This window comes from Thamnophis elegans, chromosome 15 (assembly GCF_009769535.1).
Source record: "Thamnophis elegans isolate rThaEle1 chromosome 15, rThaEle1.pri, whole genome shotgun sequence".
Lineage (NCBI taxonomy): Eukaryota > Metazoa > Chordata > Lepidosauria > Squamata > Colubridae > Thamnophis > Thamnophis elegans.
Genome location: NC_045555.1, coordinates 24,049,111 through 24,073,154, shown reverse-complemented (window position 1 = coordinate 24,073,154; position 24,044 = coordinate 24,049,111). Strand labels below are relative to the sequence as shown.

Here is a 24,044-nt window from a genome sequence, read left to right as displayed (position 1 = left end):
TGCTGACAGTTTCACCCATCTAGTTCTGGTCAGGTGCAGAGGTGTAGAGACCTTGGATTCTAGAAAGGAATTTTATTTTGACAACATCACATTCTACTCCTTACTATTCCCCCTCTCAATTCCCCACTAATGAAACAGCATAGTATAATAGAATATTAGTGTTGCAGGCCAAAGAACTGTCTGCCGGCTTCATACTCAACATCTTTGAGTCTTGGTAGTGGTGTCATCTGCATGAAGCGAAGGAGTCTGCTTTAGACTTGGTGATGCAGTTTCAGCTTCTTGTCTACTGGTGGGATTCAAATTTATTTTACTACTGTTTCTGTGCGTGTGGCATGGCTTGGTGGGCGTGGCAGGGGAAGGATACTGTAAAATCTCCATTCCCTCCCGACTCCAGGAGGTTACTGCAAAAACCCCATTTCCTCCCGATCAGCTGGGACTTGGGAGGAAGAGAATAGTTGGGGGTGGGGCCAGTCAGAGGTGGTATTTACCGGTTCTCCGAACTACTCAAAATTTCTGCTACCCGTTCTCCAGAACTGGTCAGAACCTGCTGAATACCACCTCTGTTCTTATCCCTTTGAAGCATCACACCAAACTTTTTGCTGGAGACCCGATTACTTCGACATGATGCAACAACTTCTACAAGGTTGCTTTCAGCCCTGCTACTCTTAGATTCCAACTTATGGAACAGCACCATGATGCTGGTGTTTTACACCAAAAGGAAATAAAAGTAAGCATATGCTTTGTCCTACGTTTTTTGGATCCCAAATGTTTTCATTGCGTTTCCGCATGATTTCACTTCCATCATTCTCTTGTCGTAACAGATTAGTGCAATGTCTATGAATTATTTTCATAGTAAGGACTCTTCTACCATATTTTCTCTTACTTTAGCAGTGTAAATATGCCTTGCTTCTTCAAAGGGTGCTTCTGTGGGAAACCCCCTCCCCCCTTCTTTGCCCATAAAAAAAAGGCAACCTGTTTTTTCTTCTCATAGTTCTGTGATGGCGAACCTATAGCACGTATGCCACAGGTGGCACACGGAGCCATTTCTGAGGGCACGCGAGGTGTTGTTCTGTCAGTTTCAGCACGCGCGTGTGCGCGCTGGCCAGCTGAGTTTGGTCTTGGTTTTTGGTAGTTTTTCGCCCTTCAGAGGCTTTAGGGAAGCCTCCTGAAGGCGAAAAATTGCCCAATGGGCAAACTGGAAGCTGGAAAATGGGCCATTTCCAGTCTCTGGAGGATTGTGTGGGGAGCTGTTTTTGCCCTCCCCAGGCTCCCAGGAAGCCTCTGGAGCCTGGGGAGGGAGAAAAACAGGTCCACTGTGCCATTGCATGCCAAAAGTGGGGGGGGAGGCCATGCACGCATGCATGGGGGGCGCACACATGCATGGGGGTTGCACATACACAGGGGGATGGCGCATAACTATGGATGTGGGCACGCACATGCACAACCCCCCACATTCCCCACGCTTTTGGCATGGGTTAGCCATCACTTTCATAGTTGTTCCAGGTACACTACTTCATTGATCTCTTCATATAGGAATGTTCTCCTATATCCAGGGATGTCTATTTGCATCCCCATATTTGTCACAGTGCAAATCCTCTACCACAGAGTTTCTTTCTCAATCTTGGGCACTTTAAGACGAGTGGACTCCAATTCCCAGAATTCCCTAGCCAGTCACTGAAAAAAAATGACTTATGCCCATTTTTCACACTTACAACCATTGCCGCATCCCTGGGGTCACCTGATCAAAATTCAGACGCCTGGCAACTGACTCCTCTTGTTGTGTCCCGGAGGGGTCACACAATCCCCTTTTGTGACCTTTCTGACAAGCAAAATCAACGGGGGAAGCCAGAGTCACTTAACCACCAGGTTACTAGCTTAACACCTGCAGGGATTCACTTAACAACCGTGGCAAGACAGGTCGTAAAAATGGAACAAACCTTACTTAACTACTGTCTTCCTTAGCAATGGAAATTTTTGGCTCAAGTGTCGTAATTTGAGGACCGCTTGTATGGCTTTGAGGTCTGGTGTTCATGGCCCAGTCTGTTCAAGCACTCCTGTTTCTTTGGTCCCATCCTCTTCACCGTTAGGTCAGAGAGCTCTAGGATCGCACCAAAACGTATTGTCTGCTATGTCACCTCATCTTTGATTACCCATTCTCCTATTTTTGCAATTATGCAATCCATTTGGTATATATATCTGCTTTTCATTGTCAGTGAAGGTGATGAAATACTGATTCCGAGCAGGCAAGGATCATTATCCTTATTGTACTATACAAATGGTTGTGTATCGGCTCCAAGAGACAGACTAACAGTCTCCGGTGGCTTTAAGCTACAGGTAGCCCATGGGTTACAATGGTCATTGGGGTTTCTTGTTGCTGGGGGGGGGGATATGGTCATGAAGGATGACGTTACGTCCAGTCCCAATTAATATTTAGCAGGGAAGGTTGTAAGGCAGGGGTGTCAAACTTGATTTCATTGAGGGCCGCATCAGGGTTCTTTTTGGCCTCAGGGGAGGCATGGCCAGCTCAACGTCACGCGTGTTAGGGGTGCCTGTGATGGCCTGGGCATTCTGCCAGTGAAAATAGTCTCCTGCAACCCTCTGCCAGTGAAAATGGAGCTGGGAGGGCATGTAGCCCTCCCAACCTCCGTTTTTGCTGGCAGAAGCCCCATGGGCCGGTCCTTCACAGTTTCCAGGGCAGCTTTGCAGGCCAGATCTAAGCACCTCGTGGGCAGGATCCAGACCCCTAGCCTTGAGTTTGACACCCCTATTGTAAGGGCAATTATGCGACCAGAAGGTATTGCAGCTGTGGTTAGTGTGTGCCGGGTGCCGAGCACCTGAACTGCAGTTGTGGGGACGACCAAGATGGGATGCAAGTTCATGTCTTTTCAGTGCCATCGTAACTCCGAATGGTTGCTGAATGACTGGTTGCACCCCGAGCAGTGGTGAAATCTAATCCCGCCCCCTCCGGGTCTGTAGGCATGGCTTGGTGTAGGGGGGTGTCATGTGACTGGGTGGGCATGGCCACCTTCCCCCCCCCCTTTTTTTTAAAAGCGGAAAAAATCTTCTGATGATTGCGCGGCTCAAAGCTGAGCCGCACGATCCTCGTAATCTTTTTTTAAAAACTACTGGTTCACAGAACAAAGGACAATCGTCCCTACTACTTTGGCCGAACCAGGGGGATTTCAACCCTGACCCCGAGGGATATCTTGTAGTGACACATTGCTTATCTTCCTCTTGGCACAGTGTGTAGTGTGTGTGTTTCAGCAATATGATATGCAAGGATATTTCCAACTCTACCACTGGGTTGGGGTTTGTAAGTTCCTTTGTTCCAGGCCCCAAACCAAGAATGACACACGGCAATTCTTCCAAGTGGAGTTCTGTATTGTTTCACAGGTAAAGATAAAACTTTGCCAGGCTGAGGACTCCATCATCTGCATTGTCAATTTGCCATATATTCTGTAAACTATTATGGAGGGGCTGTCTTCTCCCTCTTTCTCTCCCATAATATCTGGGCTGAGTTGCCTCCTTATCTCCTGGAATACAGTGTTCTTCTCCTCCTCTCTTCACCATCACTCTTTTTAATTCCGATCAATGCAAATGATCCCGCGAAAGATTGCACTCAGAGGTGCTCCTGTGACACTCTTCATCCTGAAGTACAGATTAAAGCAATTTGTGGTTGCTTTGCATAACCTAGGCTTCTCTGCAGACCTGAAGAGATGAAGCCTGTCTCCTGTTAGGTTATCTTGTTTAACACTGGGAGTGGTAGAATATCTCGCATTTCATTTTCCCCACTTTGGTTTTACCAAGAAAATGTTTCCTTTGGCTTGCTTCTCTTATCTGTGATGGGTCTCCTGTTGCTGATCATGTGGCTCTTGGCCCAGGGTGCTTGTGAACCAGACTGACAGACAGCCTCCCTTACTGAGCTCTTCCATTGTCCAGCTTGCAAATATTAGAGTGGTTCATATGTTTTGTCAAGTATGTATATAAGATAATAGATATAAGTACATACAAATTATGAATACATGAAAGGGATATGAATAAATGGGGTTGTTAAGGACAGGGATGGTAGGCACATTGGTGCATTTATGCATGCCCCTTACAGACCTCTTAGGAATAGGGTGAGGTCAACAGGAGACAGTCTAAGGTTAAAGTTATGGGGGTTTCAGGTTGTTACAACGGAGTCAGATAGAGCATTCCAGGCATTGACCATTCTGTTGCTGAAGTCGTATTTTCTGCAATCAAGTTTGGAGTGGTTTACCTTAAGTTTGTATCTATTGTGAGTTCATGTGTTGTTGCGGTTGAAGCTGAAGTAGTCATTGACAGGTAGAACATTGTAGTAATTTTATGTACTACGCTTAGGTCAGACCGTAGGCGGCGTAATTCTAGGTTGTCCAAGCCCAAAATTTCAAGCCTGGTGGCATAAGATATTTTGTCGCAAGCAGAGGAGTGGAGGACTCTGGACTCGAGAGATATACCAGTTTTTCCCCCTACCCTTTTGCACTGCAATAACTTCCTTCTGCAAGCGGTGTTCCTCCATTAACTTGCCTTCCACAGACTCGAAAGCGAATCCAGATTCTGATCTTTCCTGGAGGCTGTGGCATCCGCAGGGAGTGCCAAAATCTGCAAAGGAATGCATGTGCATCATTGTTTGAAGCCTCAGCCTGTTTGCACAGGCAAAAGCCTCCTTTATACATGTATAAATAAAGGCGGGGGGGGGGGGGGTTTGTTTGCAAAACCATGGCTATCATTTTGCATATTTTGGCACTCTCCAACACCTGATAGAAGGCATGTCAGTCTCTATTAGGGCATAAGGGAACCAATGTGCCTAGTTTCCCTGTCCTACTGTCCCCATTTATTGTATCCATTTCCTGTATTCATAATCAAGTTTATACTTATATGTTATCTTATATGTGCTTGAAAAAATAAATAAATTAAAAATTAATCTAACAGCATTGATCTTTCATTTCACTGGACACACCTGCATTTTTGTGGATTTTTTATTTTTTTTTGCAACCTCATCTCTCGGAAGTCCTAAGGCAATGTACAGGGCTCTGGCTGCATAAACCTGCCTTTTAACCGTCTTTTTCTTTCCTGCATTTCAACTGCAACTGCAAGAACAAATATTTGAGAATCATTAAATAACATTATGCATGCCGCGCGATAATAACATCCAGGCTTATTTATAAAGAAAAAACACGCCACAAAGCGCTCAGCAAATGGCACGATCCCGCACCACCTGCCTCAAGCACCCCCCCACCCCGAAATCGCCTCTGCCAGCGCATGCGCACTGGCTTCCGACTAGCCTGGGCCACTTTCTCTCCTCCTCTCCACCCCAACCTCCCACTTTCTTCCCACCCAGAGCCCCGCCCTCTTCCTCGCGCCCCTCAGCCGGGGCTGTCTAAATTGGTGCCTGACTGGACGAGACTACTCCCTCCGCTCTTTCTATATTTTCCCCTCCGGCTTAGTGGGATCTCGACTCCTTCCCGCTTTCGATAAGCTCGCGTCTTCCCGGGAAGGGCGGCGAGGCCGAGCGGGCGGCGCGGGGAGAGGAGGGTTCGATCAGGCGTGGAACGGGGCAGCCCCCTTTCCCCCCGCCCCGCCCCGCGGTTTGGCAGGGAGGTCTTGGCGCGCGGCGTCTCCTTCACTTCGCCCTCCAGCGCGGCCTTCGAGTGGAATCGGCGACGGTGCGTGCGCGCCTGGCTGAGAGAGCGTGAGAGAGAGAGAGGCTCCCTCCTCGCCCCTTCCCTGCCCAGACAGGTAAGGAGGCCCGCAGGGGCGCCGGGCCTCGCCGTTGCCACGGTAACGGCGCCGGGAAAAGAGAGGGGGGGCTTTTCTCTCGTGACATTTCGCGGCGCAGAGGCGGTGGCGGCGGCTCCCCCCTCCCCCCTCGAAGACTCTCCGGCCCCTCCTGAAAAACAGCCCTGCGGAGTGGGCCAGGCCGCCCGCCCACCCACCTACCTCCCCCCCCATACTTCCATGCCCTGGGGTGGGTGGCGTGTGAGGAGACGGGTCGCAGGCGCTGGAGCCGCCCGGAACGTGGCAGCCTGGGGTGGGGTGGGGTGGGAAGAGATGATGGCCGGCGTCGAACGCCTTCGCCCGAGAGGAAGAAGAGGCCGCCTCACAAAGCCTGGGGGTGGGAAGTGGTAGATGGGGGAAGATCCTCCAAGAAAGGAACCGCGGGGCCCCGGGGAGGGGTTTAGAGCAAGGCGGTTCCCTGGGGCGTTGCCTCGCCGGGGCTTCCTCGTGGCTACCCTCGCGGGTGCGGGGGGTAAGGAGGAACTGGACGGGGCTAGGGGGCTCTCACCTTAATTTTGGGTGGGAGGTAGGTGGGGGAAGGCAGGTAATATATGCTGAGGGTCAGGAATACTGGCCTCATTTCCCCTGCCTGGGTTTCACTATTAAACTCATCCTCAGTATTAATTTAAAGTATTAATGTGCGTGTGTGTATATGTGTGTGAATATATGTATGTGTGTGTGTGTGTGTGTGTGTATATATATATATATATATATATTTATTTATTTATCAGCACAAATTAAAAAAAACACACAAATATAACAAAGGCAACAGTAAAAATATTGGGTTTCTGTCGTGATGGACTCTTGTGACGAGCCGAAGGACAGATGATGGAAGCAGTTAGCTTCCTCCCATAATTGGGGCTTACCAGGGGTTGTAAAAAATCTAATATATATATATATATATATATATATATATATATATATATATATATATATAAAATATATAATATATAATATACACATGCAATGTACAAACATACTAATACTTTAATAATAAAGTATTAGTATGTGTCTATATTATACGTGTATTTTATATATATAAATATATATATACATATATATATATACATACATATATACATATATATATATATAAATTTAAAATAAATAAATGGTCATATATGTGTGTGTGTGTGTGTGTGTATACGTACACATACATGTATACACACACATACTGCCCCCCAGTCTTTTAATTGTGTATATGTTTAATGTTGGGTGTTTGAGGCAATTTCCTCCCCCCCTCCTTTATGTACACATTTTATTGTTACTCTATTCTTTGTTTTATTCCTACTGAGAAAACATAAGACAGGTAGTCCTCAACTTGCGACTACAGTTGAGCCCAGAATTTCTGTGGCTAGGCTGAAACATTGGTTAAGTGAGTTTTGCCCCCTTTCTTGCTGCGGTCATTAAGTGAATCATTGCACTTGAGAAGCTGGTAACCCAGTTGCTGTGAAGCTGCCTTTTCCATTCATTGTGCTTGTCAGAAAGTCACAAAAGTCGTGACCTTGGGACACTAAAGGTCATTAAGTAATGCTGCCAAGTGTTTGAATTTTGATCACATGGCCATAGGGATACTGCAGAAGTTAAGTGTGAAAAATGGTCATAAGTCACTTTTTTCAGTGCCATTGTAACTTTGAACAGTCACTAAGTGAACTGTGGTAAATCGAGGACTACCTGGATATACACAAAGCTAAAACAGCCTCTTGGTTTCTGCAAAGGCTGAGGCAGGTTCCCCAAACAAGGGTGCTTGGCTTATAAATAGAGTTACACAAATATTTTCAATTGTAACAATGAAATTTTATTTAAAACAATACAACTGTTGAAATGATCTGTAAGAGACACTAACCTTAACTTTGATGTAATCTCCCCCTTCCCCATTTTGTAGATACTGTAAATTGGACTAAATAGCTATGAATTTTAATCCAGCATGTCAGCGCCCACCAAGACGTAAGTAGGGAAAGAGTTATCAGAAGGATGTTGAAGTAACCATTTTAACTAATCATTTTATAAGCTATGTAGAGGTTTGGAGGGAAGACTGATATCTAATAGAGGGGTAATTCTTAGTTTAATTTAGTTATTCAAAACAAATCTAGACCCATCTTAAATGAGTACTTTAAAGGAATTTTCTGTAATGTCTGTTCCTCAGTATGATCTATTTTAATATTTAAAGTTGTAGATGCATATGAACTTTTCTAACAGTTCTTTACGAGCACTTTTAAGATGAGATGGAGATATTAAAAAGAACTTCAGGGAAAGGTGGAACATAATTATGTAATTTAACTACTTTAAGTTTTAATTACATTTTCTAGCCTTTGGGCTTAGATTTGAGGTTTCTAAATGATTTTTCTCTTTAATTTTCTGTTTCTACAAGTAATACATATTCAAAATAAGGAAGTACAGCTGCTTCTCTAATTCCTTTGTAATTATCTAATTGGGCAGATTGTGTTTTTTGCTTGGAAATATACATTTTATAAACCAGTCAACTGGAAACATTTGAGGGTGGTGACAGAAAGGCAAAGAGAAAAGAAAGTATCTTTTCATTTGTGGAAGGTGCTGGTCATGAATTACTCTTAAGGTTATTGAACTCATTATTTAGTCTCTTATCTCCTAAGAAATAAAATTAGGATATGAAAATGCATTCCATTTAAATGTGAAAATAGAACCAATATTTTTATAGTACTTGCTAGAAAATATAAATACTGCTAAGTGGATGTATAGGTTGAATTGTTATGTCACAAAATTATTTGTAGGGCTATATGTTGATTTGGAAATAGTTAAAAAAAGGTGCTTTGGAGAGTGCAAGAACATAAATATTATACCTGTCTGCCATTCATTAAAAGGTGTTTTTTCCTGGGATTCCATGGCTGCTTTCCACAATTACATGATACTTGAAGAAGATGTGGCTACTTTAAAAAGTTGTGGGCAGGAGCTATATTCCCAGTCCAAGGTGTGCTCCAAAGCACTTTTGGAATTTAAACTGAATTTAAGTTGGTTGTAAGCCCTTGGAACTGGAGGACATTTCTTTTTAAACTATTTTTTGTCCTTGGTGTTTGGAGTTTATTTTAAATTTGTATCAGTGGGATCCTTGATGCTCTTTGAGCTTGGTTGATTTTTTGAGCATTTCATTACCCAACTAGGTAACATAATCAGTGCTAGCTCTCATTGATGATGTTACCTAGTTGGGTAATGAAATGTTCAAGGAATCAACCAAGCTGAGAGAGCACTAAGGATCCCATAGTTCAAGCCTGAGCTACAGATATTCTCTTCTATTGAATCGGTCAAAACATTAACTGAATTTTAAACTCCTTGTGGAATGGGAAATTTGCTGATTTGTGTGTAATCTTATTAGTTGCTCAGTAGAAAGCAATTAGCTTGATTTTAAGTTGTGCTTAAAAATAAATGATGTGTGGGGAAGTAATGTTTTAATATCTGCATTTTAGGATTTGAAGAACAGATGTGTACTTAAAATATATGCATCCTAAATATAACATTAGACTTGTATTGCAAGTTTAATAACATTGCAGCTAATTTCTTTGTCTGTGATTTAAAATGTTCTTTATTGCTTCTTTATATAGCTCAGATTCATGAGTGAAAAAGTAGATTTCTTACTATACAAACTTTGTAAGTCAAGAGAATATTGGATTTCACTGGTATTATGTGAATAAATCTGCATTTGTTTTCAAGATCTGGAAAAAGCTTCAGCCAGCTAAATATGCCTTTCTTTGCAGTTGAAAAAAATGCCCAAACATATTGGTCTGGAAAAGTATGGCTTGATTATCTGGGATGTTGGTTTGAATATATTAATCTGTAGTTCCTAGTAGTGAAAAATAGAGGATGCTGGACTACTAACAAGGCCATTTTGCTGCATCTGAAACAAATTTTCTTTTTAAAATATGTAGGCTAATGTTTGTGAATTAGCATACAAATAATTGTCCTGTCTGTTCTCTTTTTTGCAGTATTAACCTGTTCATTATTATGTTTCCATAGCGCCAATGGCTGTTCCACCAGCCTATGCGGACCTTGGCAAGTCTGCCCGAGACATCTTCAACAAAGGATTTGGTATGCATCTTTGTCTATGAAGAATATTTGAATAGAGAATTGTCTTGACCCTAAGATAATACTGGTTTTATGCTGTTGTTGTCAATAAACCCTAATCCATATTACTCAGTTCTTTTTTCTCTCTGTAGTTGCCACTGAATTTTCATAACTGATGTGCTCAATATGTTTTGGATAAAGATTGATTGTTTTGCCTTTTTACTTCAAAATAACATTTGCCATTCTTAGAATAGAGAAGTTCTATGCAGGATCAGAAGAAAACAGAAATTATTTTGATTGTAATAGTCAACCAGTGGGAATTTAGGAAACCTAACATTGTAGCAATTTAGTGTTCTGAAAAACTGGGTTGTTGGATTTCTCCATCTGTGCGAGTAGCGTGCACACACACCAGTCATTCATGCAAATGGATGCGCACTCGCCCACTGTTTTCACGGCTTGGTTGCACACAACTCATGGTCCACTAGTGGGCCCAGGGGTTGCCTTTTGTGTTGACTGGAGGAGGAGAGGGGTGAGGTTCTTGAACTACCAAGTGGAAGTAGGCAAAGTGGCATCAATTTTTCTTGGCCCTTGTAATGCAGGAGGAAGATGCCAGTTATTTGGTTACAAGAAAAAGTAGCATTTGAGATCCAAATACCATTTGACAGAAGATCGAACTTGAATTTTTCAGTTCGTTGCACTCTACAGCTGCTTTATGTCACAACAATTTAACAAATAAGAACTAAATATGATTTGCCTGAATATAGTGTAAGTAGTACACAGAGAATGGAAAACTGATCTGTTTCTCTTAAAAAAAATTGATAGTGAGATTCCTAATGTTCAAAGATCTCTATGTGAATGACATGTTTAGCCTGACAGAAGGGAGGAAGATAAAGAAATCTCCAAATATCATTGAGCCCTAGAGGGACTTTTTTTTGGGTAGAGTTTATATACATCTGTTGTTAAATGGAAATGTTTTTAATGATGCAATGTGGAGACAGCTGTCTTCACTGGGCTATTAAAAGCATTTGCATCTGCATGTTAGCCTGTCTATACAGGGTAGCTGTCAGCAGGTAGAGAAGAATTAAGTAATCTGATTCCCATGAAAACCTTCCTCAATGTTTGCCAGAATCCTTACTTCATCTGTTTTGCTTTAAAATTAATTTAAAATATATAAATGGAAATGTGTATGCTGCCAATGTACAGTATGCGTAATATACATATATTGTGGAGGCCCCACAGGCACCCTTAAAATATATAATAGTGGGTATGCTACCCAATTAAAAAAACACAACTTTAAGCTATAACAGTAGGGAGTTTTTTTTATAATGCATCAAGTTCCTTATAAATAAGTCTGGGCCTAGCCACAACTTCTGCACCCATTTTACAAGTGTCGGTGATAACGCTCTTAAAACTCTAGATGTGTCTGCCAGTTCAAAAAGAAATAGCAGTGAAATGCTTATTCCCTTAGCTATAGGTGAAAAATTAGAATATTGTGCAAAAGTTAATTTATTTCAGTAATGCAACTTAAAAGGTGAAACTAATATATGAGATAAAACTCATTACATGCAAAGCAAGATAGTTCAAGCTGTGATTTGTCATAATTGTGATGATTATGGTGTACAGCTCATGAAAACCCCAAATCCACCATCTCAGAAAATTAGAATATCACATGCAATCAATAAAACAAGGATTGTACATAGAACAATATCAGACCTCTGAAAAGTATAAGCATACATATGTTCTCAGTACTTGGTTTGGGCCCCTTTTGCAGCAATTACTGTCTCAATGCGGCGAGGCATGGAAGCTATCAGCCTGTGGAACTGCTGAGGTGTTATGGAAGACCAGGATGCTTCAGCTCTTCTGCATTGTTCGGTCTCATGTATCTCATCTTTCTCTTGGCAATGCCCCATTCTCTGGGGTTCAGGTCAGGCGAGTTTGCTGGCCAATCAAGCACAGTAATCCCACAGTCATTGAACCAGGTTTTGGTGCTTTTGGCAGTGTGGGCAGCTGGAAAATGAAGTCAGCATCCCCATAAAGCTCGTCTGCAGAAGGAAGCATGAAGTGCTCCAAAATCAACTGGTTCAATGACCGTGGGGATTACTGTGTTTGATTGGCCTCTCCATTCTTCCTCCATACTCTGGGTCCTTGGTTTCCAAATGAGATGCAAAAGTTGCTCTCATCAGAAAAAAGGACTTTGGACCACTGAGCAACAGGACTTTGGACCACTGTGCTTCATTAAGACCAGAGTCAATGCAGCCGTCTACCAGGAGATATTCTAATTTTTCGAGTATCACCTGTACATTGGAAGGAGTTTTGAAGTTGAAAAGAAAATAGGATATCAAGTATCTTAAATCTTCTATTTATTGGTTAGAATATCTGTGTGTTTGTGTTTCTGTGTACAGCTCTAAAATCAGAGCTCCATTACAATGTCGGTAGTGAACCAATGACGATACTGAAATTTCTAAAGTTAATACTTGGCTACGGTGTTAATTATTTGAAAGATTGGTGTATTAACTTCAATTTTATTTTGTCAAGGTTTTGGCCTGGTGAAATTGGATGTGAAAACTAAATCCACAAGTGGAGTAGTAAGTACTTAACTGTAATAGCAAATAATAATGGCTAGGTTGTAAACAGATTTATCTTTTATCCTGAAAGGGGACACTTGAACTCTAGTCAGAAGAATTTAAACGTGAGAAGCAGCTTTCAAGAAACCTCTAGGAATACGAGAGACTAAAATTAATTCCCCAGGGTATTCTGTTGGTCCTCCCCTCCCCATTTTCCTTTAGAATGAGACAGTCCAGATGGATGGAAATGAAAGGGAAAGATCATGTTACTTGACCTATGCTGTTGTGTCAGAAAGTGTGCTCTGGGTCCATTTCTCATCCTCCTTTATGGATCTTCCCAGTCTTCACTAATCTTAGTTGAATAGTGTTCTAATGGGGCAAATTAAAGCTGCTCATAATTTGAAATATTCACAAATCTGGAGGATGAGCTGCATTGTTATTGGCACCAATTGAATTGCAGTTAGAGCAATCCAGTAATAGATTATGGAACATTTTTCTTATTTTCCAACTCATGGTTGAGAGAGAATCTTAATTTAAGCCAGGATGTTTATCGTTACTGATTTTTACTATTATAAATCTTAAATTGGGCCCCATATAATTGAGCTTCTGTAAAGTGACTATTCAGATGTATAGTAATGCTTTTTATAAGAAAGAGCTTGCACAAGCTTTAAACCTGCATGTTGCCTATGTCCTCAGAAACTTCTGATATTTGTCCACAGTTCTGTTGGACGAAATAAATCACATTGCATTACATATACGGACCAAAAATTACCATTGTTTTAAAAAGTAGGGGAAAATACATCACATTTTATTTCAAACATGAACCAGAGATTACTGGTTAAAGATGTAGCGTGATGATCCTGAGGATTTTACTGAGCTCATTCTTCAACTGCCAAACTCTGGTTTAGAGTCATGACTCCTTGGTCCCATCCTGACTCTTTTCTGCTCTGCATTTGACAGGATTATTTGAATATAGAGTACCTGATTGTTCCAAATTGGTTACTGAATTGTAATAAAAGATGCTGAAATAAAATGGAATTGAATCGGAACTATTAGTAAAATATGTCTCCTTTTTCCTTTGTGTCTCTTGCTTTGCTAGGAATTCGCAACATCTGGCTCATCAAACACAGATACAGGGAAAGTGAATGGAAGCTTGGAGACCAAATACAAGTGGGCTGAATATGGTGTGACTTTCACAGAAAAATGGAACACAGACAATACTCTGGGAACAGAAATGGCAATTGAAGACCAGGTAATTTACGTTTGAAGATTTAAGGAGAAATTACAGAGAAAATACAGATAGTTCCTAGCTAACTTTTTCTCTCTCCTAAACTAGATTGCCAAAGGTTTGAAGTTAACATTTGATACAACTTTCTCGCCAAACACTGGGTGAGTGTTCTCCTGTTTACTCTATCTTGACACATTCCAGGTAGGAGACCTGCAACTGAGAAAAAGAAGATTTGAAAAGAATGTTAGTGGCTCGTTATTTATGACAGGGTTAAAATCATGTTCATACAATGGGTGGCTATATGGCTTAGTGCCTGCTTTCTGAAGCGGAAATAGAATTTGTGTCAGAAACTAGTTGATCCAAGACAGTGATGCCTTATCATGCATAGCTGACATTGTTAACTCCTGAAAATGTCTACATCCAGTGGAAATACCCAGTTTCCTTTTTCTAGAAGTAGGTATAAAATGTAATGGTGCATTTTTTCTTGGCTTAAAAGAAAAAGGAAAGAAGCCTGTTTGAATTGCTTTGATTTCTACATTTTGGGTCGATGTGCAGGATCATTCTTATATTCACATTTTTTGTTTGTTTTTAGTACTGCCTGGCTTATGGAGAGAAATAGTACATATTTATTTTTATATTATATAAATGATGTGCAGTTTTGTCTAGATTTGTTCGTTGAATCACTTGCTTGATCCAGCTTGCTCAATTGATTGTGACAACTGGATGGAACTCTCTTCCGTTTTAATTTTTTTCCTGTAGACATAGCAAGGTTCTGGCATTGAGCAAACATTTTTTTCCTCCTTCTTGTTCCTTAAGGACATTGACGCCATTGCATTTTTGATGGCAGTTCTGTCTTATTTGTCCACAACTCAGAAGAGATCTAGCTGGCCTTTTCTTATTTCTCTGCTAAAAATAAGATGTGGATATTTTACATCAGACGGGAAAATAAATCTTACTTTAGATTTTTTTTTCTTTGCAGAAAGAAAAGTGGCAAAATCAAATCTGCTTATAAGCGTGAATGCATAAATCTTGGGTGTGACGTTGACTTTGATTTTGCTGGACCGGCCATCCATGGTTCTGCTGTCTTGGGTTATGAGGGCTGGCTCGCTGGTTACCAGATGACTTTTGATAGTGCCAAATCCAAGTTGACAAGAAATAACTTCTCTGTGGGTTACAAGACCGGAGATTTCCAATTGCATACCAATGTGTAAGTTTAAACCATATTGCTATTCACAAAAGACAACCAGAGAATTAAACCTCTTCTCTTGGCGAAGTAAGGTCAATTTGCTGAAGCTGATATCTTGAGTATTCCTATAGTACATGGGGGTTAATTGCTGAATACTTAATTATTAGAAAGAGTGATCAACATTACAATTAGTAAGTTAAGTGAATTAAATCACAATCCCTGTTCTCGTGTGTTATCCAGAAACACAGAGAAGTTGGCTGATTTCCTTCTGTCAGTCAGGGAAGCTAAATAAAGCATGGGAAATCCTGTTGTGTGGTTTGGTTTTATAAGGGATCTTTAGTTTTTATCTCAAACTGAAGCTTTATTGTGGACCACTTCTGGATTTTTAAAAAGAGAAATGACACACATTTTAAAGAAATTGGAGTATCAATTGCAGTTGGCACTTTAACTCTATTAAGTAGCAAACTGCAGTTTTCCACGTCATCGTAACCAAACCTTGAAATAAACTAAAATTGATATTTTGCTTTTGTGAATGTCAAGGCCTAAATATTGAACCATATTTTTTATTAATTCTTCATATTTTTAAGTTACTCTGGCCCAATTTTATACATTTGTTCATTTGATGGATATATTTATACACTGCATAGAAACCCCTGAACAGTTGAAGCCTTTATATTTGGACAAATAAACACGTACACAGCAATTTCAGCTACTTTGATAAGAGTAAAGGGTTCCTCCAGAAAATAAGGGTATTTTTACCTAAAAAACTAACAGGTTGAGCTCATAACTTTCTGTACAAGGAAAACATTGTTATATTTAATTTCTAGTGTATATACCGTGTTTCTCCAAAAAGACGTCCCATCTTGAAAAGAAGCCCTATCATGTTTTTGAGCGCATGCAATCAAATTAAGCCCTGTCCACAAAATTAGCTCTAAGGCCCCACCCACCCCGGGGTGCAGGTGGTGGTGTGAGGCACCCACGTAAAAAATAAGCTAGGGTGGATGGGGATGGGGGAGTGGCGCTGCTTTACTTACCAGGCCTTGCCTTCTTCTGTGGCTGCCTCTTCTGCCGCTTGCCGCCACTCACATGCATCACCCTCCATATCTGGAGCTCTGTTACTGGCTGCAGCTGCCTTCCGGCAGGCATCTAAAAAGCAAAACAGGGGCCAAGGCGATGTGTGCAAGTGGTGGCAAGTGGCAGAAGAAAAATGGGTCAGCAGCAGGCTCCTGTTGGGCGGGGCTGTCGGTGCCACTGCTGTGAGGTGAGTCAATAATTAGAACCCTCCAAAAAGAAGGACTAGCTGTTTTTTCGGGGATCAAAAGAAAATAAAACGTGGCCTTTTTTGGGGGAAAACACGGTATGTCTTTGGGCTTTACTCCCAATGATTATGCATTTTATGGATTTGTACATATTTGGACAAGTCCATGGCATTGACATAATCATGAGATGAATGTTTGCAGAGCTGTTTCTTTGAAAAGTCATCTTCTTTTTCCTGTTTTACATATGTGTAGACTATAGAAAGTACTTCTATCCCATCCTGTTTGCATTTGTTTGTGTGCAGTTATTTTGTTGCTGTCAGTTTTTCTGGCAAAACCTCGCAATATAGATCTATATTTGACACATATCTATATGGACTTTCTAGGAAACTAGCATTACTGTACTTAATATTCCAAAACAGCTTTTATAAACTGCTTAGGAAAGATTCTGTCAGTATCTTTTTTTCCCCAAAGCTTAGTGGGAGGAAAAGTATGGTAGATGGGAAATTATGGGTACTCTTTCATTTGAATTTGTTTTGTTTTATCATATCCTTTTGTGGCTAAAATATTTTTCAGCAATGATGGGTCAGAATTTGGTGGCTCCATTTATCAGAAGGTCAGCGAGAACCTTGAAACTGCCATAAATCTTAACTGGGTATCTGGCACCAATAGCACTCGTTTTGGAATTGCAGCAAAATATCAGCTGGATCCTACTGCATCCATTTCTGTAAGTAAACTGATTGCAACCCCAGTGCTAAATTCCTCATTTCAACCCTGACCTACAAATGTTCTCCTTTATTGATTCCTCTTTAATTCACATTTAAAAGATCCCAGTCTGGTGTGAAGTAGCCAGTATGCCTTTCTCATCCAGGGTTTGTGCTTGATTTTGTGTATTTCCCCAACCTTGCTTTGTAAGTTTGAGATATTTGAATACAAAGCTTTAAAAGCCCAAGGACTGAATCATAGATTTAGTATCTGGAAACCTTGGGGTTTTACAAACAATTGTGGGTTTTTCTGTGGGCTTGGCTCTCGATTATTGATGGTGGAGATCTGTCTCCTCTGTATGATTTGGGATTATTTTGTAAAACAAAGTTCCTTGCTTCATTTTCTTATCTCTGCTCTGAACCAATGTTCCCTCTAAGCTGCGCAGGTGACAAGAAAACGCTGCGCAGCAGTTTCCAACTGCCGCGCAGTGATTTGTAATGTCACTTCGGACAGCCAGGCCAGGCAGTAAACATTCTGGAGAAGAGCGCCACCAAGAGGCCCAAGCGCAAAAAGAAACTGGGACCGTGGGCAGGCGAGCTACCTGGCTCCTCCTTTCGTGACTCACAAGTTGGGCAGCAACAGCATACAGACACACAGATAGGCACAAACACACCCCTTCTGACCCGGAAGGCAGGACGGCAGGGGATGACGCGAGAAGGCAGGCAAGGTCACTGTTGAGAGGAGAGGGAGAGTTAAAGAGCCCCGTCCTTCTGCAGCGTTCAGCATCCGCGCAGCCCCACCGAGCTTGTTTTTCTCCTCCCCGCCACGTCGCTTCCTCCACCAGCACCAGTCCCTTCCCCCTCCCACTCCTTCAACGTCTCCCACCAGCCAGAAGCCTGATCCCCAGAGGCCTCCCTTGGGCCTTCTGCTTTATCAATTGTATCTTCAGCAAATGCTGAACACTGAAAAATATAGGCAGAAGATTACAGATAGTATGAATGTGTCCTGCTTTTAATGTTAAAATGCAAGGTTGTCTTCATCAACTGATTTATTCCTGAGAATGTCAAATAGATAAATATGAATGTGTCTCATAGTTGTGACAACTAGTAATAGTCAGACATTTAATACTTTAATAACCAGGGCCCTGCATATAATCAAAATAGTATTTTCCATATTATTATTTTTTTGGGGGGGCAGCAGCCAAAAACACCAATGCAATCCTAAATTGCATTAACAGGGGGATTCAATCAATATCATGTGAGGTACTAATACCAGTCTATAAAGCCTCAGTAAGACTGCCACACCTAGAATACTGCATCCAGTTTTGGCTATCACACTATAAAAAAGATGTTGAGACTCTAGAAACAGTGCAGAGAAGAGCAACAAGGAAGATTAGGGGACTAGAGGCTAAAATATATGAAGAACGGTTGCAGAAAGAGAAGAGAAGGCCCAGGGTGACATGATAGCAGTGTTCCAATATTTAGGGACTGTCACAGAGGAGAGGGTCAACCCTTTTTCCAAAGCACCTGAAAGTCACACAAGAAATAATGGATGGAAACTGATCAAGGAGCGATTCAGCCTAAGATACCGTAAATGAGAAATGAAAAATTTTCTGACAGTGAAAACAATCAACCAATGGAAGAGCTTGCCTTCAGAGGTTGTGGCCCACAACAAACCTTCTCCACTAACTTGCGAATAGCTCACAGAGGAAAGGAACATTATACAAGTATTTTAATATTGCAGACTTTCAGTATTATGATACTGATATTGTAGAACACATTTAATTAAGCGGGTACCTGGAATAAACATAACTTTGAGTTTCAAATAACATTGATTTCGTTGTTGTCTTGGGTGACAAATGTGAAAAAAATGCAGGTACTCAGGCATGAAAATGTGCTGCTCAAACACTATACTTTTCCACATAGACTGAAAATAAAATTGAGGGAACATTGCTCTGAACCTGCTTAATATTTGTCATGTGGAAATAACATGAATTTCTCTAAAATTATAATCAATATGGATTACGAACATGACTGTTCAAAGCACTTGTGCATCTTTCTAACATTTGGTAAATCTCAGTCACCAATAAAAGTGACATCTAAATGTTAAGCAGGGTCCTTGGTACTGAGTTTAGTTACGTGTTTCATTCTTCAGCTAACTTCAGGGTTAGTGAGTGTGGGGTTTGCTCCTTGTTCATATATAATAGCTTGCACCCTGTCAGTATTGATGAGGGTGTGATTCCTTAATTGTGGCATTTTCTAGTTGATTGTCTGGCATAAATCTCTACTTATGTGAGTGTAGGCTTCTGGAAAGGATGTGTTTTAGTTTTTTGTTGTTAGCTTTTTATTGTCTTTTTTGAATGGTGTGTATACATGGTTAATCCCTATGCATCTATTGATGTCTGATTAAATTAATGGTTAAATATCGGGTGTTTGGCAGCATTGAATTGAGATTTCCTGACATATGGACTCACTTTAGGTATGCCATTATCCTTTGAATTTATATAAATTAAACATACATGATTGCCATTGTAAATTCAAGGTGTAAGAAACTTACACTTTTCTATTCAAGCAATAGAAAAGGAGCTTTTTAAATGTCTGCATCTCCATTTTTAGCTGTGCAAATAATTTTTCCTGTTTTATATAGGAGTCAGGAATTTTGGGCCAGCCATGATGATTAGCCATCAAAAACCTATGGCTGTTTATCCTGACTCTATGAAGCATTTCAAAACTGCAGCCTGTAACTATTTCCAAACCAGGATCTCAGCTGTCCCCTCCTCCTCTCTGAAATTAGAGAACAGTATTCAAGTTAGCTAGCCAGACTGGTAGAAATCTGCAGGCTCTGCCTTGGGCATGTTCTGTTCAACCATCTGTTGAACACTTAACACAAATTCCCCATTCCCTTTACAGAGCAACAGGGGTACCAGTCTTTTTGGCAGTCCATTGTATCTGCTTTCCTCCTGTGACTTGGAGTCCAAAAGAAGAAGCAGAAGTGGTTGTACATAAAGCAGAGTTACGATTGTGGCCAGGTGGTGTTGGGTCAGGAGAGGATCTGGGATTTCCTTCTGCAGTTCAGGTGTTAGGATGAATTTCAAGGTTGCTTTATACAGTATAGAGCCGTGATGGCGAACCTATGTGGCACACAGAGCCATATCTGCCGGCACGTGAGGTGTCACCTCCAGCACGCGCCAGCTGATTTTTGGCCTTCTGGAGGTCTGGGGAAGGCTGTTTTTGCCCTCCCCAGACTCCAGAGGCTTTCCTGGAGCTTGGTGAGGGCGAAAATGGCCTCTCCCAGGCCCCTTTATGTTGGAAACGGATTGTTTCTGAACTTCCGATTGACCCATTGGACCCATTCTTTTGCACTTCCCAGGCTCCAGAGGCTTTCCTGGAGCTGGGGTGGGCAAAAACAGCCTCCCCTGGCCCTCTGGAGGAAATATCAAGCTCAGCTTGGAGGCAAGCAGTGCGCCACGCGTGAGGGGGTGCACGCATGCATTATGGGTGCTGGCACGCAAGCTATTGTGCATACGCCCTTGCATTTTTGGCACCCAATAACAAAAAGTTCGCCATCACTGCTATAGAGTTTGGCTGTCTTGTTCTATTAGCATAGGTTACATAAAGTCAAGATTGAAGGCTTTCTTCCTGAATTTAGAACAACATCCCCTGAACGTTTTTTGGGGACAAATAAGTTTATTTTGATCTACATTGTTTCAAAGAGCCATTATGTTAATGGCTTTTTTAATTGTGTGCTATTAAATCAAATAGCAAACATAAACCACATCCCTCCTGCGATTAGCAACTTAAGGAAACGTAGAGGAAGGACATGAACAGAGTTTTGAACTCTCTTTTAAAAGAAAAGTTATGGTGTATTTTGAAGTGGGAACCATCGGCTACTATTTTGTGCTTGGTTCAGCTCTCTTTTTGGAGGCAGAAGAGGTGTTTGTTGCTTACATTTGTTTGCATTGTGCATTCAAAGACTTTAATTAAAAAAAACTGGCTAATTTTTAGATTGAATCATTCAGAGTGGACTACTAGCTATGTAAAATGAGAGTTTAGGGGATGGAATATTTTGCCCATTTGGAGCTAAATATCACAAACTATTTCCTGTTTTAGAAAATTTGCTTTGGAAAACGATTAAACCATTCCCATGACCACAGGATAAGCACAGTCAGAGGAAAAGCAGAAATTTTCATCCTGGGAATTCTATCCTGGAAACTTTGAATGTTTGTGGCTTGCTGGTCAGCCTGCTTGAGGACTTTTAAGGGCGTCATTGGTGACTTATGTTACTATAAATAGGGGAAGAATCATGCTTCAACCTAATAGTAACTCCCCCATTGATAAAACACCACGAGGCATGCTACTCTCCTGCTAACAAGAACAAAGATATCCATAGAAATGAATGGGAACCTGAGCGCATACATCTCAGAATAGGTTTTTGGCCCAATCCAGATTATATTATTAACAAGCCCAAGAATAACACTGGCTGGAATTGATAAAGAATGGTATTTAACTGGCTCAAAGTTTATGAGATGTAAATACCCAGATCTTCATTCATGCATATCTAAAACAAGCAAATATGTGTGATGTTATATGTGTGCCTTGCAAATATGGTAAATTTCAACCTTTGCCCTGAATTCTGTAGGTTAGTTTAAATATGATAGAATTGAACGAAAGATGTTATTGTGCTTGTCCTTTGCTTTGCAGACAAAAGTGAACAACTCTAGTCTAATTGGAATTGGCTACACCCAGTCCCTGAGGCCAGGTAAATATTTGCTAAAATAAGACTGCACTTTTCACTATTACAGTCTTTTAATTTCTGTGTTCTAAGAAGCTCTGACAAACTGGATGTAGATGCTAACCAATGTGGAGGTGAAATAACTGTTAACTTATACGTAGGCTTAATATGCTTGTTAAATGCATCTCATACTTAAATATACTATATATTGATCCATCTGTTTGAAGGGTCTCCTTGTATTTAAAAAGACAGGCTGTTTATTACCAGAAACTGGGCCATCATTGTGTGAAGACCCAGCAGAGTGGATATTTTTTCTTCTAGGACCTTTTTGCTTTCTATTCTGTATGTCCTTCTATGTTTACACCTAAAACCATTAAAATGGTTGTTTATTGCTACCTAGCTTTTGCTATCTGAGATGATTTCTAGAACTTACGCAGCAGAAAAATTATTTACAGCTCTAGTTCATTATATTTCTGTGCAAGTTGCTCTGCAGGAGAACCCACAGCTGAAAAAACAGGAATGCCCTTCTTCTGTTAGAGAATCTTGCTTTATTTTAGAAGACAAAGGACTTCTGAAGTATCTTGCTCAGTACCTTGTTCCCTCTTGACTGAGAGGAGGAGGGATCTGTTTCCTGCCACACCCCAGAGCCCCCAAAATGGGGTAAATATTGGCAAGAGTATTTATATCTGTGAAAGAGACCAAAGAAAATATTGCAAATATTTGTGTCTCTGCCTTTTCAAGAATTTAAATTTTACATTCCCATTTCTAAACGGCTCATCCCCTTCATACAGATCAATAAATACCATTGCTTCAGAGTTTCCCAAAAATTTTGCATTTTTAATAAATGATTCATGAAACATTTAGAATTTGAAGTGCTCCAATTCATGCTCAGAAATTTGTAAAACTGTGTAAAAGAGCCCATTTCATTTTTCAGCTGCTTTGTTTTGGCCCTTCCTCCTCACTTTTTTGGGGTTGTGTCATGTTTACAAGCCAACACCGAGTCTCCTGAATATTTTGGTCACGTAGTCCCATATACCTCCTTCAGTGAATTGAGGTCATAATTCTTTTGGATAATCTGCCAGGATCCTCAGCAAGTAGTATATAAGGTAAAGGTTCCCCTGGATATGCGTGCTAGTCATTTCTGGCTTTAGAGGTGGTGTTCATCTCCGTTTCAAAGCCAAAGAGCCAGCGCTTTCCAAAGACGTCTCTGTGGTCATGTGGCCAGTATGACTAAACACCAAAGGCTCACGAAACGCTGTTATCTTCCCACCAAAGTGGTCCCTATTTTTCTACTTAACATTTTTTACGTGCTTTTGAACTGTTAGGTTGGCAGAAGCTGGGACAAGTAATGGGAGCTCACTCAGTTACTCGCTCTAGGGATTTGAACCGTTGAACTATTGACCTTTCTGATGGACAAGCTCAACGTCTTAGCCACTGAGCCACCACATCCCTTAAGTAGCATGTAGAGCTTAGTAAATATGTTGGCAAGGGAATATTTTATTGATAACCGCAGAGCTGGCATTCTTTCAAACAATTCTTTTGTATCCTCAAAGCGATACTAAGTTTTGCTTTTTTCCCTCTCTCTCGGGATGCCCCTTGAATGAATGAAAGGAACTTCCAGGCTGATGCAAGGGATGGAAAGAGAAAAAAAACAGCCAAAAAAGGGGAGGCTGGGAGGTTGAAGGGGAGGAATAGACTGACAGGTTTGGGCAGCAGCATCTGCTAAGGGGAAAGTTAAATGTGATGGAGCCTGCTTTTAATTGTGCTTTCTCTGCAGGTGTGAAGCTCACGCTGTCTGCCCTGGTCGATGGGAAGAACATCAATGCCGGTGGACACAAACTTGGTCTTGGCCTGGAATTGGAGGCTTAAAGGCGTGACGAAAACTGCTGCAGAAAATGGGATAGCGGAAGAATATGGCCTTAAAAATGTAACTCCAGTATGACTTGGAGGGGTTTTTTTCCCTCCTCAGTGGGATGCCCTAGAACAAGAGCTGTAATATTTAGGCAGTTCCTTGTTAGCTGGTTTTAGTTAAATTGGTTCTCTATCTAGTTCTCAATTCTGCATTAGTGCAGTAACTACATAATACATTATTTAAATGTATTTAACTGTTGGATGCGGTACCCACAAATAATGAAATAGACTTTATGAAACCTGTACACATGTGTGCATGTTATGTTTCTTTTAACACATGGTAGCCCATTGAAATAACAAATGGATCAATGGATGTTCTGAAAAGCGAGGCCAGCAATTTTGTTAAATCACCTTAAATTAGAATGACTTTTGGTATCCCAAGGCAATTCAGAATTATGAATAAACAAATACACACACATGCTCCTGCCTCCAGATATGTTAAGTTATTGAAATGTAAAGCTGAAACACCCCCCACCCACCTGTGTAAGATTTGCTTGTAAAGCTGCCTGTTGTTCTCATCACACCTTAGGTTTTCAGTGTTCAGGTATTTCTGTTAAGAAGTGCAGTTTGCTTAAGCAGTTCAGGTCCACTCTGGGGGCTCTTGAGGAACTGGGCACTGTTTGACAATGCTA

The 24,044-nt window shown here is 41.2% G+C and overlaps 1 protein-coding gene and 1 long non-coding RNA gene across 2 annotated transcripts; one reads left to right on the top strand and one right to left on the bottom strand.

Moving 5' to 3' along the window:
* Window positions 1-4,391: 4,391 nt before the first annotated feature.
* Window positions 4,392-6,490, bottom strand: LOC116518392. The gene is made up of 3 exons (XR_004256549.1): window positions 5,959-6,490; window positions 4,979-5,108; window positions 4,392-4,620 (listed from the first exon to the last, which is right to left on the bottom strand). It is a non-coding gene; the product is annotated as an uncharacterized LOC116518392 (long non-coding RNA).
* On the top strand, window positions 5,610-23,832 carry VDAC2 (voltage dependent anion channel 2). Its single transcript, XM_032231736.1, has 10 exons — window positions 5,610-5,757; window positions 7,682-7,743; window positions 9,784-9,855; window positions 12,367-12,416; window positions 13,495-13,647; window positions 13,732-13,784; window positions 14,603-14,830; window positions 16,642-16,792; window positions 21,471-21,528; window positions 23,279-23,832. The coding sequence occupies exons 2-10, from the start codon at window positions 7,707-7,709 to the stop codon at window positions 23,368-23,370; spliced, it is 894 nt and encodes a 297-aa protein (XP_032087627.1). The 5' UTR covers window positions 5,610-5,757; window positions 7,682-7,706; the 3' UTR covers window positions 23,371-23,832.
* Window positions 23,833-24,044: the final 212 nt, after the last annotated feature.

Excerpts from the sequence above, each read along its gene's own strand:
- VDAC2 (XM_032231736.1), top strand. The coding sequence starts at position 7,707 with ATGAATTTTAATCCAGCATGTCAGCGCCCACCAAGAC. Across the intron at positions 13,785-14,602 it reads ACTTTCTCGCCAAACACTGG|AAAGAAAAGTGGCAAAATCA; the intron begins GTGAGTGTTCTC and ends TTTTCTTTGCAG. Across the intron at positions 21,529-23,278 it reads CACCCAGTCCCTGAGGCCAG|GTGTGAAGCTCACGCTGTCT; the intron begins GTAAATATTTGC and ends CTTTCTCTGCAG.